Source organism: Dipteris shenzhenensis, chromosome 23 (genome assembly GCF_047967505.1).
Source record: "Dipteris shenzhenensis isolate YYH24624 ecotype China chromosome 23, Dip_SZ_1.0, whole genome shotgun sequence".
Classification (NCBI taxonomy): domain Eukaryota; kingdom Viridiplantae; phylum Streptophyta; class Polypodiopsida; order Gleicheniales; family Dipteridaceae; genus Dipteris; species Dipteris shenzhenensis.
Window position 1 is genome coordinate 8265351 of NC_141618.1, and position 22167 is coordinate 8287517.

Consider the following 22167-nt stretch of genomic DNA (forward strand, 5'->3'; position numbering starts at 1 on the left):
TTTCTAGCTCTTCTATAGAATAAAAAACATAATATAATATTTAATAAAGAGAGCAATAAGTAATTCAATTTTAGTTTAGAGAATAATCTCTCTCTCTCTCTCAAAAGCAAGAATATTTTTTAATGTAAATATATGTCTATATGTATGCACACACACACACATGCATGCATGCATGCACACATACATACATACATACATATGTACATACATTTGATATAAATATATTTATATTTATATTTTATATATATTTCTTTATATATTTATACATATATGTATACATATGTGTGTGTGTGTGTGTGTGTGTGTGTGTGTACATATATATATGTATGTATACATATATACATACATATATACATACATACATACATACATATGTGTGTGTGTGTGTGTGTGTGTGTGTGTGTGTACATATATACATATGTGTGTGTGTATTCACATGCATGCATGCATGCATACATATATACATACATAAATATATGCATTCATCCATACATACATAGATACATACATACATACACATACCCACACACACACACTCACACATATACATATACATACATATATATATGTGTGTGTGTGTGTGTGTGTGTGTGTACATGTATGTATGTATATACGTATCTACGTATGTATGTATATAACTCATAAAAGTTTCACCAAAATTTTCTAAGCCTCACTTAAGGGGTTAGGGGGGAAACAATTATATATGTAGCATTTAAAAGTATAGGGTTCAAAATTCCCTTATTAAAACTAATTTATGAAATAAGAAAAGGGTGGTGTGGGGGGGGTGTGGGGAGGGGAGTTTATTTACAAATAATGCCATTAAAAAGGAAGCAAACTTAAGCATACAAACTCCTTAGGTGATTTATAAGTTCCTTCACTTTACTAAAGTGAGCGAGAGAAAATAAAGCTCTCTCCCTCCCTCCCTCACTCCCTCCCTCCCTCTCTCTCTCTCTCTCTCTCTCTCTCTCTCTCTCTCTCTCTCTCTCTCTCACAGACACACATACAAGTTACTCAAACAATAACTCTCCCATTGACAAAACCTCCCATTTCCAAACATGAATAACACGGCATATATTTTTACTTGTACAAATGTCACAAATCCTCTAAATCATCACTGTGTAGAAGGAACTCTCAAAATTCTGAATATTGACCAAAGAGAATGGTTCCAAAATCATGAAAATTTCCCAAACGTCCTAAATTTCTATTTTTGAGTGTGTTTTTCCTAATAACAATCAACTACCCTAACCTACTCAAAGTAGTCCATTCATACCACAATAATTCAAGTTATAATTTGCCATTGTTAAGTGCTTAGGATCTCTTAAACAAGTTCCAAAAGTGGACCAATCCCATTGATCTTATAACACCAAGGATAAACCAAAAAGGCTACCTTTTGAAATCAAATACATAGTAATTTGGAATCAACAATAGTAAAACTCCAAGCTACAACAGTAAAACCACCTTCCTTCACATTCCTTGTTGAGTTTATAATAGAATGCATTGTTGTACCTACATCCATTTTTACAACTTGACCACATAGATTGCATATAAATAAGGTTCACAACAATTGATTACTTGTGCTAATCTATGCAGTAAGCATGTAGATAAAATTGTAATGGATATCCATTAATAATAGCCATATCCCAAAGGGAGCAAAATGATGTCGTCCATATCCAAACTTGCAACCTAGCTAAAGTTACTTAGTGTTGCATAAGTCAAAAAATGACCCCATGAAGGTCCCTTTCACTACATCCATAGGCTAGCCCATGACATCTCTCTTTTGATGTTTCTTGAGAATTACATGGGACTTCAACTAATCAGTCCAAGCCAAAAAGTACCCATGTAAAAGGGTCCACACCCTTCTAAGCACTGAAGTTTCCAAGGATGAGAATCATACAATTTGGGTAGAAAAATACACCAACTCACTACCACCATCCACCACAAATAGCAAAATTTCAGTTCAGGGTGGGAAGATAGGCTTCAATGCTGGTGTATATTTGTCATCACCATTCTCAGAAATCCATCCTTGATGCATAATAATACAAAAACATTACTATTGCCATGTGCCCCAAGCCTTGGTAGCGGCGGCAGCTACCCTTCCTCATATATCCCATTGTAGAAATTGTATACCTAGGGGAAATCCTTTATATCTAGATAAAATGTCGCTCATATAATGGTTGTGCCATCATTAATGAAAGGTAGAAAATCACATGTTAAATTCCAAAGATTAAGGCAAATTTTTCTTTTATGGTAATTCTTATCCATATATAGAGTAACCTATGGGCTAGCTATGCCACCATTAGTAGCAAGTAAAAGATTAAAAATTAATTCCCAAAGGTTAAGAAGGGATTTTTATAGTAACTCTCCTTTATAAATAAAGGAACTCATAAGGTGGTTGTGCTATCATTAGTAAAAACCAAAGAATTAAATGTTAAGTTCCAAAGATTGGTCCAAATTTCAAAAAATGTGACAAGTGTCATCTATATATCCATTTGTAAGAAAATCTATATAGCCCCGTATAATTCAATCATGGAACTCAAAGATAAGATGACCTTGTATGGAACTGAAAACAACCATGGGCAACTTTGATTAATCTAAGCTAGCATTCAAAGACCCTAAGGAGTGAAGACTGAGGTCTTGTTATTACGTATAATGCAAGCCCATCTACAATCACAAAGGCATAATGCTCTAAATAGTGATCGGATATCAGAGCAAGTGAAAACACTTATCTAAGCCATTCGACCTCCATATCCTACACATATGGGATACCGAGCAATAAGGTGACCAAAGGATCAATGGGTGCATATAAGCTGGGATGGTTCGAGTTCACTCCACGTAGTTGATCTCCATCAGCTATCTTTTATGTGGGGCATCTAATGAAATGCATTCATGTATACAATGGACACCCAGAGCCTAGCTAGAGGTATGCATTCCATGTAGTCAAATCTGGGTAATGGGTACTCAAAGCTCCTCGGGATTTGTATTTCCTCATAGAGCTAGTATGCGCCAAAACTTCCAAATCTCAATGGTATCCTATACTTAGCTCCTCGAGCCATACTCCCTGACTTTCTCTTAGGTGAGAAAGCGAGTGGTAATGCAAGATTGCAAAGGAGTCACACACTCATGGTATGCACCAAAACTTCCCAATCTCAATGGTTTCCTATACTTAGCTCCTCGAGCCATACTCCCTGACTTTCTCTTGGGTGAGAAGGCGAGTGGTAATGCAAGATCGCAAAGTAGTCACATGCTCATGCTGCTCCCTCATGTGGGAGCATGTTTCTCTAATGGCTTCTTTATGAATCATCGTGTACCCATTTGTGGTTCCCTAGCAACTACGTGTTTCATCGTGCATACATCCTTTGTATAACTCTCAGCTCCCACTGGACCATCGTGATAGTTATTAGCTTTGTCCTCCATACCTCAAGTGTAATCTACGTCCTCTATATATTGCATTCCATTACCTTCTGGGTAATGTGGAGTTCTCCATAGCAATCAAATTCTAACACAAGTAAATATAGTTTTGTAAATCAAATTTTATGTAGCATATTAATTGTCTGAGTCCTTTCTTTTCTCCCCCTAATCCTTTCAATCTCAATATTTAATATTTGTTGGCCAACTATGACCAATCCGGGGTTATCAAAAAAACCTCCTCCAATATAATTATGGTGATAAGGGGGTTGGGTTCCACCAATATATAATTCTCCTACTAGCCTAGGTGGGTAGCACCTTGAGCTAAAGTCTAAAATTCTTGTAGGTCTCCTTCACCTTCAATGTATAGGCCCAAGGATACTCCTCCTACTATTCCTTCATGCTCTTGGTTTGCTGCTCCAAGTCATCAATGACTAATGGGGCTCCAAATGGCCCCGACTATTTGCCCCTTCTAAAAAATTAACTGCTACATATACCATAGCTGACCCAAACAGCCAACTCATTCTAGTAGCTTACAAAACCCCCCTTAGGGCTCTCTTGTAGGTCTTTTGTTGGCCCTTCTTGACCACGTTCATGAGAACAATTGAAAAAATAATACATTCATTCAAAAGTACGTGTTAGAATGTCATTTTTCATTCATTCACATGCATATATGTAAGACTTGATTTATTCATTTACGTGGAGAAGGGAAAAATATCAAACTCTTTTGCAAGCACAAGTGTAAACTTGGTTTAATAAATTCATTCACATGAACAAGTGAGAGAATGTAAGATTCATTCCCCCAAAAACTAGAAGTTTCAATCTCTTTAGCAAAGGAGCTCCTAAGAATTCAAACAAACAAAAAAGCACACAAACCTTCCATTTTATTCTAGACCTTCAAAATGTTAAAATGTGTGCAATCATGAGTGTCAGTGCATGAAGGTGCAAAGAGAAGGTAGAGGATGACTGAGAGTGCATGAAGGTGCAAGGGGAAGGGAGAGGACCAATGGAAGGTCACCTAGGATTGGCACATGACAAAATATAAATGGGATTAATCTTACATATGAAGTAGGTAGTCTAATATCAAGGTCTATGAAGCCTTAATGGAGAACCCTCCATTAGCTCAGATCCAATTTTAAGTGGATGATGTCTCTTAGAGGTTGTTGAGGGTTAGCACACCCTCAGTGCGTGGCTCAATCAATGACTGCAGTATGTCAATACTTTAACATGGTATTAGAGTTCCATGAGCTCTTATTTCTCATGTGGAGATGCAAGTGGAATAATTGTAGATCTAGGGCACTTTCAAGAAGGGTGAAATGCCACATGGCACAACATAGGCAACTACAGCATGGGCCCAGAACTTGTAATAGCCAATCGAAAAGCAACTCTCTCACTAGCAAAGTAATGCGGGACAATGCATGGACATCTAGATAGACTAGCTGATAGAAACTCGTTGAGTAGTTAGACTGACTACATATGTGGCAATGTACACATGACCTGGAGGAGGCTGACATTGTGTAGAAGTAGTAGTAGCTACACATGTGGACTGGCATGCATAAGAAGCCAGCAGAGTAGATGCACAAAATAGGGCCCAATTGGTTGACACTATGCAAAGACAGTAATAACCACACATGTGGATTGGCATGCACAAGAAGCAAGAAAGTAAATGCACAACACAAGGCCCAAGGAGCTGACAACAAACAACAGTCAGCAGTTTGATGCACGATAGAATGCACACAACAAAAGTGCAAAAGGGAGTCCTAGGCATTGAATGTCATCTATACTGAGCTAGCACAAGACTAGCGAAGCAACATATATTAACATGACAACAAAGTAGAGAACTTGCACATACATTGTGACATTGGCAAATGGGCCACTTGAATTGATGCGACACGAAGAGCTGACACCAAAGCATATTGGTGGGATTGCATCATGGGAAGTAGATTCTATGTAATACAAATAGGAATACTGTAGACAAGATGCATGGCCAACCATTTATGATGTGGTAAAAAATGTGGAAATTTATGATTTAAAATATTAAATGGATGGGTAATTCAGGATAGATTTACAAGGCCTATGTTTCTAATGTAAGAATTCATAAAAATAATGAAATGTGAAATACAAGAAGTACTCCGAGAGAGAAGCCACATGTGAGCCAATTAATACAAACATGTAACAAGGAAGATTCACACAAGGATGAAAAAATTCAAGCCCATGTATCACAAAGGGAGCACATGAGGCCTAAATTTGATGGAAGCTAGAATAGACTCATGATCAAGAGGGGCTATTAGAATGTGCACGATCATGAGTGAGTACATGAAGGTGCAAATGCAAGAAAGGAGAGACTACATTGAACCTGATCCTGGATGTTACAAGTGAAAAATGTGAAAGTGCCTTAATCCCACATACAAAGTGGGTAGTCCAAGATCAAATTATATGAAACCTTGATGGAGAAGACTCCAATACCCCAAATCCACTTTTAAGGGGAGAAGCCTTAATCGAGAAGACATCCAATACCCTAGATCCACTTTTAAGAGGTTGAGGTCCTTGGAGGGGCTAGGTGGCTAAGGGTTGGGGAACCCTTAGTACACAGATCCATAGCTCAACCACATGTTGAAAATATTGACAAAGATTTCTCAAGCAATCTGAAAGGTTGCCCCTCTTTGATATTATTGCTTCTTTGATCTCTATGGATTAGCTATAGAGCCAAGCATGAGATAACCCAATTGTTGAGGAATTTGAGCACATATAGTTTTGTTTATTCTTTCTAATAAACATATTCATACAAGTATATTATCTATATGAATACTTATTCTATGAATAAAATTATTTGCATGAATATTGAATAATGATGCGGTGAATTCTTTTTTAAAACATGATGTAGCAACTTTGTATGCATTTTTTAATCCCTAATTGAATCATTCAATTGATTTGTCCATATTTTTTGAATTGTGAATTTTAATTTTTCCACTTAGGTTAGTGAATCATATATCTTATTGTCCATTATCCTTACATGGTTATTATTCTACTCAATTCATGGATAAAAATTCATGACTGATGAAATAAGTCTTACTATCTTTATTTCCTACATGAAAATGTAATAAAATGTTCCTATACTTTTGCATCCTTTTTTCAAAAAAAATACTTGTGCATCCTTAATACTTTCAAGAAAATACTTCACAAGAACATGGTAAGAATTGACTTATGTTAAAGCATGGGGCAAGTCAAGTGTGTCACATCCTTGCCATCATCATATAATTATTGATCTAGGTTGTAACCCATTGATGACCTTGGACCCTTTGTATGAGCTCTCTAGAAGAACTCCCGTCATGTCTAGTGACTCAATGCCTTCATTAGTCAACTAAGTCCCTGTGACTATAACCCCTTTGTCCTAGTGTCTAAGTATGAAGCATGGTGCATTGAATGATGTTTGTCAGCACAAAATCTCTTATGCTTTCACTTCTATCACTAGTTTTATTTTTATTATAAAACAGGATGTTGACACACTCTTGTGTCTACTATTTTTAGTTGGCAATATAACCTTGTTGCAGATGTTGTGTATGTATTTACAAGAACCAAACATGTAACTTTTCTATTTGTCTTTGTTCTCCTTGTTGATCACAATTCATCATTTATATAAACCTTTTTACTCTCCATCAATATGCTCTCCTTAGCCATTTTCATAAGTACTCCTTGCTTATTGTGCTACATTTGTCATGCCCTCCACTATTGTATGTCATATAGACATATTTTGAATGATGACTACTACTCTTGCAACCATGTCATATGTAGTTGTCTCCCCTTTTTGGCCCACTATCTTTAACTCCCAAATTAAGATTTTTTTTTAAAAGACCTCTAAACCCTACAATAGTAGATTTGTTTCTCTATTTAATGAGGTTATTTCATCTCCCAAAATACATTTGAGCCAAGTGACATTATTATTTCAAGTCATCATGTATTGACAAGCAAGGATCTTTCAAACTTCCCTCCTTTTTATTGCACTCTCAAGTCCTTCAATTCACTATAGGGGTTTGTTGTCCACTCTCATGTTGACATTTAGTTCTTTCTTAGAATAAGATATCGATAGCATATGGACTAAGAGCTTGAAACCTTTGATATGTGCTAAGATCTTTCAAGCATGTGGATTGTTAGATAAAAGTGCCATTGTTGTGACCCTCAATTTCACTATCGATGTAATGAAAGACAATGGAGTGTCATAGAATGGGCCATTTCCAACACCTATTTCGTTTTGACAAGTATAAAAAAATGCCAAATAATGACATGTTCGCCTCTTCCCTTGATCATCTTCGTCCACATTCCTAGTTCCCTCTTGCTCTCATTAGAACTTTCCTTAAGACTTTTCTCTTGGTGGTAAGTGTAATAAGCTACTAGATAATGTCTTGTTTTGCCTCACCCTCTCAATCATCTTTGTCCATTTGTATGCTCCTTTTTCCCTCATTGGATCTTTCCTTGAGATTTTCCCCTTCCCCAAAATCTAACCTTCCTCCCCTTTCATAAGTAGTTAAACCCTTTTGAATATTTCCTTGTGTTGGGAGTAGTGGAGACATCTTCATTTCGGATCTTTCGTCATAAGTAGTACAACTCTTTTGGATCTTCATTTGTGTTGAAGTAGTGGAGAAATCCTTGTTTTCTTGATTGTTTATCTCTCCATAACTAAATTCTCCACCCATTCTCCATATCTAAATTCTCTCAACCAATCACTCTTGAATGTTCCTCTCTCGATAAGTAGATTCTTTCTACAAGTCACTCTTAGAGCCTCCCAATAGTCGATTTTGATCTTTCAAATATTCTTCATGCTTTTGGTTTCTATGTCTTTCCCTACCATTTCTTCATAAGTAGATTCTCTCTACAATTGACTCTTAGAGCCTCCCAATAATTGATTTCAATCTTTAAAATATTCTTCATGTTTTCAGTTTTTCTATCTTTTTCTACCCTTTCTCCATGTCTTTCTCTACCTCATTTCTAAGATAAGGGATGTAGTTAAACATATTATTCAAATTGAATGTGCTCCCTACCTCTTAAACAAGGAGGTATTAGTAGCTAATGAATATTTTCTAGTTATAAACAAAATCAAGGGCATAACATGGAGCTTTATCAACCATAATAAAAGTATGTTTCTCTACTAGTGCACACGTGTTTAGGTGTTTATCTACTAGGAAACCATGTAAAGATGTTATTGTAGGCCACCACATTGTTGAACATTTGTCAGATCCTCTATAATGCTTCTAGATGTCCATGGGCAGGCTGGCTATCACTTGAAACATGCTATTTATTACCTTATTTTAAAAATTTTATGGCATTTAAATTTTGGGTATTCTGTGTGTTACACCCCTTGCCTTATGTTTATATCATGTCTTTGTTTTTAGATAGAATCAAATAATTTAAGGGCTACAAGTTGGATCCATTAATCGATGAGTAGCGTGAAGCTCATGGACATTCCAACAAGTTTAAATTTGTGATAATTATATGCCAAAGACATATTTATAGATATAAGTTCCCTTGTATAAATCTTTTCTTTTGGTGTTGTAAAGGGTTGAAACTTCATGCTATCCTACTTGTGGTAGATTGTTTAAGATCAATGCAATTCATAGTACAATGCTAGGAGATTACTTTGCCTCTATTTTTAGATTGAGAAACTTAGAACCTATTACACAATGTGCTTTGGTTTGTGGGGGTGAAGCTCGGGAAACCTAGTGTCATGATCTACTAAGTAGCATTTTGTAGTGAGGTTTACTTCTCTGGTCTCTTAATATATTGACTTGGTTATTGATTATGATGTTATGATGTCTAGGGGTTGTATCTAATATAGCTAAGAATGGACCAATAAAATCGAGCTAGAATGCTCATAAAAGTCATAACCATATTTGGTAATTGTGATCAATTGGAGATTCCTTGAAAGATTATATTGTGCCTTGATTTATGGCTATGTATGCCTAGCTATTTTGGAAAATTTGCTCAATTGTTGATTGTTTAAACCAAAGATAGTATCACTCCACACTGGTTGGATGTTCTACTTCATCAATGAAGTGTCTAATCTAGTTGATGATAGTTTATACATGAATCGCTTCATATAATCACATGGCCAAATCTCCGACAGCTGTCCCCACTGGCCCAAGGGTCCCAATTAAGGATTCCAATCGTTGTAGAAAAAAAAAGATAACTTGCAATTTGCATTAACTCATGGTATCCTTTCCCTTGTTAGTGGGCACGAGAGACAGAGAGAGAGAGAGAGAGAGAGAGAGAGAGGGAGAGAGAGTTGCATATAACAAAAGGGATATTTTTTACTCACTCTGACTAAAGTGAATATTCTTAGAAAGAATTTCAAAATATCAGTTGACCACAGCATTGAAAGCTCAAAGCCAATGCTAGTTTTTTTAATTGAGCTTAATTGTATCTACCAAGCAACAAAAGAAGGCAAAGTATTGAACAAGGTAAATGTACCAAGAACAAGTACAAGTATGTAGCACTCCCCCACTGCCACATACATTCCACCCAATCCCACAGCATGCTCATGCCTAGCTTTGGAGATTCAGCTATTATCGTCAGATATACAATTAGCAATACAGGTGGAGAGCTTATCAAAGTGAAAGTCAGGCCTACAATTGCTCCAAAAAGGGGCCGAATGCCCTTTTCCTTGGGCAAATGCTGCAGTGGGTAGACACTCAGGCACATGGGAACAAGTAACACAGCTCCAGCAAGGGCAGCAGCAAAATTGATTGATGACATGATACCAATACCTAGAGTTGCTGCACCAAGTGTAGAAGCTTTTGTGGCTGTCCAATTGCTTTTGACACCAAAAGATGCAGCTGAATCCTGCAGAACCCCCAAAACCCCTGCCATACTGGACAAAAATATCAATGATAGACATAAGCTTAAGCCAGAAAATCCAATCCAGGATGCCACTTTAACCTCTGAGCTCCCTGCTACATAATAGGTAAGAGTGGGGCACATGGCTACCAGGAGAGCCCACAACTCAATAACACATACTGTCAAAACTGCCAAAGCCCACCTAGCAAAGCTTGAAGTACAGCTAGGAACGGACGAATCCACTTCAGAAACAGAGGCCAAGGCAGTTCCTGCTTGGCTTGATACATTTGAAGTAATCTTCTGCACCAATCCTTGATCTGGTATCTTTGTGATATCTTTTTGAGAGCCACCTTGGACTGATGACTTTGAAAGACACTTTTTGGGAGCTTGCAAGATCGCATCACTTGCATGATTGCACAGTGCTGCCGCTTTGACTGGTAGTGTAATGATTAGCAGCAATAAAGGTATTATATACACTCCCACTGACACAAACTTATTTGGGCCAGTAAGAAAGTAAAGGAAAAAAGACTGGTGAAATTTTTCAAGCAGGTTGTTCACGGAGCGAACCACACCTTCAAGAAGCCTGCCAGAAGTTCACACAAAAGCCATTATCAAACCCTTTCTCCCCTGAACCTTATAAATTCTGCCTTCATGAAATTAAAACAGAATTCCTATGACCATAAGTCTCTATTATCCCTCAACGACTTCACAGAAATAACTCATCTTTGACATTTAACACATATTGACAATATGGTTAGCCAATTCTCTACCTTCCAAATTTGACCAATGACCCAATATGCCCTCCCTGTGCCTCAGTAGCAAGTGACACCACTACAGTCACTGCATCAAGTTGATAATCTCGGAATGCTCCATGAGCACCAGTCGGAACTCCCAGGGCCTGCAAAGTCATACCTGCACTCTATTCAGTACATAAGAAATGTAAACGCAAGAGGAGCAAGACGCAACTCCCTTAAAGACTTTCATCATGCTATAAAGCTTCAATGTAAAATCGTATAAAAACTAATTACTGGCAAATTTCAAAGGCTTTTGCAGGAGGAAACCCTCAAGTGAAAAGGAACAAGCCAAGATCATAGACTTCAGCATAGAAAATACAGTCTTAAAAGTGGAACAGTACCATAGAATTCACATATACCCAAGCATGGTTTATACTCTAGGTTTCCAAAGATGTGACCATTCCCTCTCTGCACGGGGCTTGGACCCTAAAAACTCACCTGAAGGGACATTGAGCGAGTCAGAGTGGCAGTGCCTTGAAGGTACTCAGAGACAGGAAGGCCGAATTTCCATCCTGAAAACAACGTGGCACCAATATGCCCAATTTTCTCCAGAACCTGACCAACAAAATGGAGCCACTCCCACTCCAACATGCTGCCTTCTGCATCTATCTGCATATGCAAACCTTCTCTGTACACCGCAAGATTGTTCACAACATTTATGAGGTCCAGATTGGGCATCTGTCCATTTGGCCCTTCTGCATAAACAGTTAGAAAATCACCCGGTGCTCTTCCTGAAATTTTCTGCACATTGAATACTATACCTGCTGCAATGACACCAGCTCGTTTGAAATCTCCCACAGTTGTTTCCTCAAGGAACATAGAGTCAGCATCTATATCAAACAGCTGTTGATACAGCTTTAAAATCGGCAAAGAACCCATGAGTTTCTGTCCATATAGATAAGCAGGTTCATGATAATCATTTAACCATGCTGCAACAGCACTATGGGCACCATAGTGAGAGTCTGCTGCTAGCCAGATAACATCCTTTGCCAACCAAGGTGCGTTGCTAAGAAGACGAAACAAGGACAAACCAAGACCCAACGACATTGCATCAGCCTCTGTAAGACTTTCAGCATCAAAGGGAGTCACCAATACAATGGCTTCATTTCCTTCACCCTGAGGTGCACGAAGTATGCCAGCAATGTTCATACCCCATCTTCTAGAAAGACCAGAAGCATCTCTGTTACTTGCTTTGACATCTTTTTTTGTTACCTGCTGAGAAGAAAGAAAGTGCACAGATGAAAAAGGAGGCTCAGGAGGATAGAAGGGATGTATGTAGAAGTCTGCACCCATTGCCACCAGATATCGCAACAGTAAATTTCGAACAGCCCTGTCGCAATTGAAATCATAATAAACACAGATAAGAATGATTAAGTGTCAATCCTAAAACAGTTCTAAACCCAACTATGATCCAGAATGCATCCAGAGTTTTTTTTAAAATTTACTCGTTTGAAGGTAACACACCCTGCAATTATTACAAATAAGATAACAGTCATCCATTTGAACCTTAAATATGTGCTCTGCATAAAGAAATTGCTTTGAACTGACTGATATTGCTTTAGATGTACACATATCATAGTCAGTTGGGATGACTGTCTGAATGTTCTAGTAGAGCATATTATATAGAATGTCAATGCTCTGGCAACCTTATTGCCTTGCTTCCATTAATGCAAGCATTCATGCATCTCCCTTGCTACACACACTCGCGCTACCATTCTATTCGCTCATGATTTGTGAAGCATGTCATCTACACAATATGCATAGTGGGCGCTTTTCCCCATCGAAGGGCCAATCTCGCATCAATCTGCGTAAGGCATATAATCTATGCATTTTCTGCAGAGTGTTTCATTCAGAAAGGCTCGAGTAGGAACAAACCGCAGCCAAGCTCCCCTCACGCTCCCTATCCTGCTCCCCTAGCTCCCTTCTCTCAGCCCTCTCCCAGCCCATCAGCCCCCTCACCTTCCCAACTTCTCTCCCCCTCAGCATGCCTCACCATCCCCAAGCTGAAATTTGTGCATGCTTTCCAGGGATAGAAACTCGCCACACCCTGCTGCTCCAAACTTCTGCCCCAAATTGGGTCATACCTGCTGGTTTTCAGAGCCTGAAAACGCATCATCAAGCTGCTTCTAAAGTCGCCTCTCCCCCCTTCATTTCTGCCTCTTACTTGAATCAAGGTTTGCTGCTCAAGTTCCAAGGTTTAGAAAGCTGGAAAACAGGTTCAATTTTGTCTTCAAATCTGCTCCAGGACCTGCTGCTTCAAATCGTGATTTCCCCCCCAGGACCCTACACCTTGAATCTTCAATTCACTGATATTTTGGGCCAGGGAAGCTGTAATTAAAGTCATACACCTTTGCTGTACTTTTTCCTGGGGATAGCTGCTCGAAATCGAGGTATTTTAGACCTGTTCCATACAAGGAATTCAACAGTTCCAAAAAGATGTTTTCCACAGCTCCAAATTTGTTCTTCAATAGCAGCAAGGATCAGCTCCAAGACAGCTTCACATTCAGCTTCAAGCTAGTCCAGCCCTCATCCCCTTCCTCTCCCTCTCTGTCCCTCTCTCTCTCCCCTCAGCCTCCTCCCTATCTGCCTCTCCTTCCCATCCCCTTCCCTTCCCTTAGTTTTCCCCTAGGTTCTTCCTTAGCTTTCTCTTAGGTTTCCACCTCTACCTTCTCCCCCCTTTCCAGCCTTTGCATAGTGCTACAATTGAATCCTTTGGCACTTGGTTTTCTCACTTCATTCACCTTGGGTTTTGACCTGGTAGAGGACAAACAGGTCACGTCAGGGTTACATCAGATTCTCTGCTCTTCCTCAGGTTTACCATCATCTTCTTGCTACAATCAGAGCATCATTTGGGCTGGTCACAGAGATTCCCCCCCCGGGTTTGCATTATTCCGCAGCAGCAGAGGCAATCAGATCTGATCGGGCCCCCAAAGTTAGGGTCATTGTTTCTGATCCTAACATTCAGATGACCATTTTATGATTCAGCACACAGATGGTTCTTTATTTGGGCAGAGAGTTAAGATAGCAGGCAGACAAGGTCAATGCAAAATATGTAGGACCTTTGGGCATTTTGCTAGAGACTGCCTAACAAAGAAGAAGAGGCCCAAGAAATCTGCTGGTGAAGAACAAAACTGCAATATTAGCAGTAGGAACTTGTCCAACTATCTCAGGTCGAGCTGCTCTGCCTGGCTGCTCCCGCTGCCCTCCCCCGGACCCCGCCATCTCCCTCCTTCCTTCAACCTCCTCCCCCGCAATCTCCCCTGTCATCTCCGCCTCCTCCCCTCCACATCTCCCTCCTTCCTTCTCCACCTGCTCCGCCGCCATCTCTTCCATCTCCTCCCCCGCCTCCTCCTCCCCGCCCTCTCCCACCTTCCCCCTCGCCTCATCTCCGCCTCCTTCCCCAACTTCTTGAAGGAGATAAGTAGACGACAAAATGGGAGCAAGAGAGTGAGCTGAACGTAAGTGTGCAAATAGAAGAGTGTAACAAAGTACAAGAGAGAGAAGGTTTTGTCTAAGTGACAAAACCTTATCCTACTCAAATAGAAGAGTGTAACAAAGTTCAAGAGAGAGAAGGTTTTGTCTAAGTGAACTAACTGTGGTTAGGGAGAAAAACCTCTAAATGAGAGAAAAGTGCCCCTAGCCCACTTATTGGCATTACATTGATCACTGCCTAGAATATATCAAGAATTATAAGACCCCCCTGCAGTGCCAATGTTATGTACAAGGAAAATATCAATCACCAAAAGAAGATAAGTTCAGGGCACTGCGAAATGCCTCAAACTTCTCACATGGAAGTGCTTTAGTGAAGATGTCTACAACATTGTCATGTGTTGACACATAGATCATACTGATCTCCCCTGCGGAACCTCCCTCAATGTGCTTTGTGCGAGCATGAAACACAGGATTCTCTACCACTATCAGCGAGAATAGGAGGAGGACCCTCCAATGAGAGAGAAAGAATCATGGACTTTCCCTCATCCATATGCGTATGAGATAGCTCTCTCTTTAGGAAGAAAACTCTGGCATCATTTCTTGCTACAGACATACTCTCTAATATCTCCCAAGCTGCCTTTGAGGTCTTGCATGACCGAATGTGAGGAATAATGAACCTCTTGACAGACAGAGAAATCACAGATAGAGCTTGTGCATCCCTAGAATCTCATCTTTTCTGCTCTGTTGTAGGAGCCACTGGAGCAACAGCTGCTCCAATTACTTGTGCTGCATTTTGACGCTGCATTTTGACTTATACCCTTGCCTCCAGCTGTAGGAGTGACAGGTGTAGCTCATCTTTTCTGCTCTGCTGTAGGAGCCACTGGAGCAACAGCTGCTCCAATTACTTGTGCTGCATTTTGACGCTGCATTTTGACTTATACCCCTGCCTCCAGCTGTAGGAGTGACAGGTGTAGCCACAGAATCTGACCTTGCTTCATCTCCATTGACATAGTCCCAAAGATGTCTGCTAACCAAGATGTTGCGTACCATAAAACTCCACAAGTAGTTGGTATCATCCAACTTGTCCTCTTGCGAGAGAACACCAAAGACATAGTCATTCTGATTGTTTTGGGCCATGTCTGCCAAAAAATTACAGCAAATGCACAAAACAGAATTCCCTCTCAAGGAATGAAGGTGCACACTAAAATCCTTGCTGGGATATCAATGCAAGCTGTTAACTCCCAAAAAAACACAGCCAATCAATGGCTCTAAATGCAACAAGACAGAAGCATAAACCCACTCGTATCTCTTCCAAGTGTTCCTGCAAAATACCTGCAAAGTGTCCAAAAGCCCCAAATATAGGAGATTGGGTGTCGAAAAACAAAAGACAGCTTGCTTTCTTAGCCTAGCAAAGGCTCTGAATGCACCCAAAAAACCTGTACATGCCCAAAACTGCCACAATAACACTGCAAAGCTTGCCAATGTCTGCAATGTCACTCAAAATGAGTCCAAAATTGCTTGCAAAACTCCCAAATTGCCTTTTCACTGCAAAAATTGCAACCCAATTGCAAAAGCCCCAATTTTTGGGGTGAAATTGCACACAAAAGAGGGCAAATAGACTAAAAGCCCCAAATGTTGCAAAATTTGCACTGTGCCTGCAAAAGCCCCAATTTTGGGGGTGAGATTGAGCAGAAATTGGGGCAAATCTACAAAAAGCCCTAAATTTAACAAAATGCCCAATACACAAAATGTGCCCACAAAATGGCCTGCAAAGCAAAAATCTACCTCGAATTTGATTTACCAACCAATAGCTCCCTGCAAAATGTACCTGCAGGAAGACCTTGAATGCACACGAAGGCTAGCGACACACTCCATACAATCTCCCTCGGCATTGGCGGACATTCCTCGTCAGTTGGTCGCCAAAAACTTGTTTTGGAGCAGTCCAACAGCTGTTTTTTGACTTTTGAGGTCCGATTTTGACGTTTTTTGACATTTTGGCACTGCCCAAACATAAACAATCCTGTCCTCTACCATTTCGAGAAAAAAACTTTGATTTTTTGTCCGTACAGCCATACGGACCTTTGCAAGCGGATGCGTGACAGTGCCAGGAGTCCGTACAACTTGTCAGAAGGTGGTTCCGACCAGTTTTAGGCTACTTTTTGGCATTTTTTGTTCAGATTTGGACTACCGTGATCACTTCCCGAGCTTACCCACAAGTCATTTCGATTGTACCGACCCTCCGGTACATTGACTTGAGGCTTCCGACAACGGGGAATACTCTTTTCACACCTCGTCATCTCCGACGTTGGAATGTACAGCCTAGCTGTACGGACGAGTGCCCTCCTGTGTACGGACTGCTATGTACGGTAGCTGTACGAAACAATATCCATACGGACAACCTATTGGCTGGTGCTGTTGGAAGTTTGTACGGACGGACAGCACGGCTCTGCGCTGTACGCTTGTATGGACGGAGTGCAGGCACTTAACGCACAGTTGTACGGAATGCACTGGCAGCGTATTGCTGTACGGATTGCACACGTGGGAGCTGTTTGTACAGTTACAGTGTCGTACAGACAGATAGCCATACATTGACAGGCTGCGCACAAATGGGAAACTGCAGGTGTACGGACGATTACAGCATTGCTTGTACAGCTGAGGAGCAGAACGTCGAGCTGTAGGGACAATGCAGCAGCAGAAGCTTGGGCAGCTTGACTTGCAAGAGGAGCTTGGGCAGGGAGCTGGGAGCAAGTCCGGGAAGGAGCACCACTCTGATACCAAATGAAGGAGATAAGCAGACGACAGAATGGGAGCAAGAGAATGAGCTGAACGTAAGTGTGCAAATAGAAGAGTACTACAAAGTATAAGAGAGAGAAGGTTGAGTAACCATAGTTAGAGAGCTAACTGTGGTTAGGGGAAAAAACCTCTAAATGAGGGAAAAGTGCCCCTAACCCACTTATTGGGTCACTGCCTAGAATATATTCTAACACTTCTCCCTCCTTCCTTCAGCCCGCCTCCCCCCCACTCGCCATCTCTCCACCTCACGTCGCCCCCTCTTTGCCTCCTTCCCTACCATTCTCCCCCCCCCTCTCCTCCTTGCCAACTTCTCTCTCCTCCGCCTGCGCCTTCTCCCTCCCCGCCTCCTCCTTCTCACCTCCCTCCCTCCCTCACCCTTCTTGCCCCTCTCTTGGGCTCTCCCTAGCCTCTCTTGAGGGTGAGGTAGCTTCCCTGCCCACCTTCTAGGTAGCCTCCTTTTTTTCCTTTCCCTTCTTTGTAGTGGGAGTTTTTGTGCTTGTTCGGAGAAAGATATCTTAGTCGTGACCCTTGGTCTAGCCAGAGGGAATCTATGGTAGCACCCTCGAATCCCATAGCTGTTAAGGTCCTTTCTCCAGCCGACAAGCAACAAGTGCAGCATGCAGTTTAGTCCCTCCAGGACAAGGCGATCATGGGCAGAATTGTGGGCCTCACACCCACAAGGAGACAGGTGAGAGTGGATTCAGGCGAGCTTGGCACTAAAGGGCGACCACATTCAGGAGGTCACCATCTAAGGAAGAGACGTCTTCCTCATCCAAGTGAGCTCCCCCGCTACCGCCTTGACACTTGTGAAGTAGAGCCCCATCCTCCTTGGTCCGCATTTGGTGTACCTCTTCCCTTGGTACCACGGCTTTACAGTGGAGGACATGGACATGACACATCATGTTCCCTGATTCCTGATTGCGCTCTGCTTCCCGAGGCTCCCAAAGAATACAGAGCCATCCTTCCCTCCATTGGTCGAGCGTTTGGCATGGTGCTGGAGTCCCCGCCATATTTAATAGCATCAATGGTAGTAGACGACAGGGTCCCCAAGATTAGACTGGTGGTTGAGAGCCCAGAGTCCCTTCCAAAGTTGATCCTCCTCGAGACCCTCGAGGGGAGTACACTTTGCCAGCGAGTGAAGATTTATGGGTTACCAGACCAATGTTTGCGTTGCAGGCAGATGGGTCATTTAGACAGAGACTGCCCTCACGACCAAGGCCGCGGACTCCTCCCCCCCAACCTCCGCAGGGCAAGCAGAGTCAGCATGCCAAAGCCAACACCCCCTCGGACACGAGCAGCAGGAGTCCCAAACCCCCTGGGTGACACCTCAGAAGGGGCAGGAAAAAAAGAAAAAGAACCCAAGGAAACTAGCTCGAAGGCGCCGCAAGCCGCTAGTGGGCTAGGCGCAAGGGGGAACACACACACAGAGAGAGAGAGAGAGAGACAGACAGACAGACAGACAGAGTAGTTCAAGAGGCACCTATAGAGAGTAGCTATAAGAGCCCATAATTGGCCCCCCCCAACAGTAGGGGCCTCTATCTAGCCAATCGATCCTCCCGTGATGGAGGTCCAGTGTTCACAATCACCCATGTATCAGCAGCGAGCCTCAGGAGCTTCTAACGTTGCGATGGCGGAAGCTGCAGAGGTTAGCCCAGCAACGGTTAAGGAGTGGATCTAGAGCCCTGGCAAGCCTGATCAGTAGGGTGGGCCTGTGGTTAGCAGCTCCCAAACTTCAACTTCGGCGTCCTCTACTGCGGGACTTTTGGAGATTTGGGGGATCAGATTTCACACATGATGGACGAGTGGATGGGGCTATAAGGACTGGACCTTTGGCACGCCCATGGCCTGAAGTGAATTTCACTTGAGCTTCACGCGGAACTAGCCAATGTGTGATTTGGTAGGGTTTATCAAATTGCCGCCTGAGGCAAAGATTGATCAGGCATACTACTGGCCACTCCAGAAGTGTGCTGATTTGTTCGGGATGGAAGTCTCCTTCATGATGAAGTGGGCACGAAGGATTGGCATTGAGCCGGCGTCCACCCTAGTACGCCAACGTACAGACACGGACTACTCAGAAGTCACAAAAGATAATTTTTTTGGAACAGGCAACCCACTTACAGGAGAGCCATGTTTTCTGCTTCCTCGTCCTCATGAGCTAGACCATAGTGAGTTGGAACGTGCAAGGGCTCCACGACGGTGCTCATAGTCAGCCATAGTACCTGATCCTCCGACATGAGTTACACAGGGCAGTGGTAGGGCAAGCAGTGGACATCCTTTTGATACACGAACATATGTTCTCAACATCAAACAGTAGACAGTGACACCACCTCCTTCCGGGGAGAGCCCCGGAGGTGTGATCCTTTGCCATAGGACGAAGCAGAGGCGTTTGCATCTCGGTCTCACAGACGTTGGCTCCAGAGGTACATGATCAAGGCAAGCTTATCCCAAGGCGGACAATTTTATATGGGAGTCAGGATGGGAGAGTCCAAGATTGGGATCATGAACGTGTATGCCCCAACGTGCAGACAGCACCGTCCATCCTTTTGGAGGAGGATAACAGAGTGTGTTCCAAATGTTGCAACCTGGATCTTTGGAGAAGTTTTCAACAATTTGGAGTTTGGAGAGGACAAGCAAGGCGGTGCCTCATTCTATGAGATGCTAGCAACAGAGCGGAGTACCTGGGAGCAGTTCATCTTCATGATCAATGGCGGCAGAGACCGGTGGTGGGAGAGCCAGAGTTCACCAGGATTCCTAGAAGCCTCCTCTTCTCTTTCGATCAGAGGAGACATGATAGACGGCTTGAGAGGCTGGATCACTTCTACGTTGGGGACTGGGCACTCCACAGAGGCAGTTCTACTAGGATTCTGGTAGGCACCACGATGTCAGACCACTCTCCAATAGTACTCCACCTAGAGCAACTCTGTTGAGGTCTTCCCCAAACAGGGGTCCGCATTCGAGAGGACCTCCTGCAGGATGAGGAGATTCAGCAGGTTATGGCAGAGATTTGGCAACAATCAGAGTTAGCACCTTGCGAGGGCTGGGCTTCATGGGTGGCCAATGTGATTCAAAGGAGCAGTGAGGAGTTGCAATCTCACCCCCTTAGACGGAGGACGGCTCTTCAAAAGCGCAAGAGTGCACTACGGAGAGACCTAGCCTCCATAGAGAGGCTCAGAGAGCAGGACCCAGGATCCCAGTGGCTTAGTAACAGATATGAGAGCATGCGCCTTGAGCTCCAAGACACGTGTGCTGAGTTCTCCTACTACTCTCGGGCCATGACGAAGCAGTTCTTACAGACCAAGCTTCTCTGTTGGAGACATGACATGATGGAGGCCCGGTCCTCGAGAGTATTCTGCGCAAGCTTCTCTATTAGAGCTTGACCAAACTCTTTCTAGCGGGCCATGCCCTAGTGGCAAACCACGTCCTTGCCACAGCCTGGTATATCGCCTCCTGCTAGTGCTTTCATAGAGGGTGCATTGGGTAGCTCTGACGTTTGATTCTCGGCCGGATCGGACAGCACGGGGAATACCAGAGTCTAGGTCACTTGACAGAACCAAGGGCACTGGGAGCTTGGATATCATTGTTCCAGAGATGCAGAGCAGAGTCCTCTTGGGCAAGTTGGTTGTGCACGGCATCACCCCGGCGCAGAGCCTTGGAAGCTTCTCTTATAGCGAGGGCTTCTCAGGAACACCTCACGCACTCGGGGTAGTGATAGCATTCACATAGATGGATCTTCTCAGAGGCCCCCCTTATGGGGAAGGGTTCTCTCTTGATGAGGAGTCTCTATAGGGTCTGGCATAGATTAGTAGGGGGCCTCATCCGTGCTCAGCACCGTTGCAGAGACGAGTTTGAGCGTCAGATCCTCATTTGGCACCCAGAGATTAGGAATCGGGATAGGCGTATGCTCAGGCAACGAGCTCACATTGGATGGGCACCGTAGGATGTTGGCCCGCGGCCAGCTCCTTTGGCAAATGGAGCAAATTACCCATGGAGGCAAAGGCCAGGCTTGGAGCCTTAGCGCATATGTGAGGGACAAGGTAGCGGATGAGGGAGATTGACCGAGCCATCCCTGAGTCTTGGTGGGAGGGACTTCGCGTGTGGACGAACAAGAGAAGGTTGGGTCAATTTTCTCAGATTGGGGTTCCCTTGAGGAGGAGGATATAGCGAGACAGCATGCAGCCTGTTGGGTGTTGGAAGCAATGGAAGCTCAAAAATGGAAGCACAATGGAGAAAACGAGATGCTGTAATAGATTGTTGCAAAACTGAAGTGTGGAGGCTCAAGGGAGAGCCAACATAACAAAACCCTAGGGCTAACTTTCCTAACTGGACTAAGTGTCCTAACTGACCTAGATGGTACATAAACTAACTGTACCAATATGTTAGAAATTTACCCAACAGAGGGTACGCACAATGGAAGACTGATAGAAATGCCCAAGACAGCTTACACAGTGTGCGTGTGGGATGTGGAATCAAAAACTTCTTAACTTATGTGCATAAAATAGATGTGCAGACTCATCAATAGACAATGAACCAGCCAGATAGAGAAACCACCAAAATAATATATTTCCGTCCAAAACTATGGACACAATACAAAAGAGATAGATCCAGAGTCCCACCAATGGTGTGGTCCTCTGATCTTACCACAAGGTACTTCTCCTATCTGCTGGCTATCTCTAGACTCGAGCCCGCGTGCTCCACCTCGAGCGTCTGTAGACTTTCCATCTAGTGTGTTCTTCTCCACCTCACTGCCTGTGAATCAGCCTAGGTGGGCAGCCCCTGCCAAGCTTTGTATGCAGCACACAGGTCCCCTTGGTCCTCCTGAATGTAGGCCCCAAGATAGCTGTTCCACTGCTCCAGCCTGCTTGTGAATGGCTGCTCCAGAAGGTGATGATCTCAGCAACCTTCTGCCCTAGAAGAC

The 22167-nt window shown here is 42.7% G+C and overlaps 1 protein-coding gene across 1 annotated transcript in view; it reads right to left on the reverse strand.

The window, feature by feature from the left end:
• Positions 1-9771: 9771 nt before the first annotated feature.
• The window catches only part of LOC147886947 (GPI transamidase component family protein / Gaa1-like family protein), a 67142-nt gene continuing 54746 nt past the window's right edge, over positions 9772-22167 (reverse strand). Inside the window, exons 4-6 of the mRNA XM_087394735.1 lie at positions 11466-12357; positions 11004-11131; positions 9772-10816 (exon numbers count right to left, since the gene is read on the reverse strand). Of these exons, the coding sequence (XP_087250861.1) occupies positions 9811-10816; positions 11004-11131; positions 11466-12357 (2026 nt within the window). The 3' untranslated portion in view covers positions 9772-9810. The remainder of the gene's footprint in view (positions 10817-11003; positions 11132-11465; positions 12358-22167) is intronic.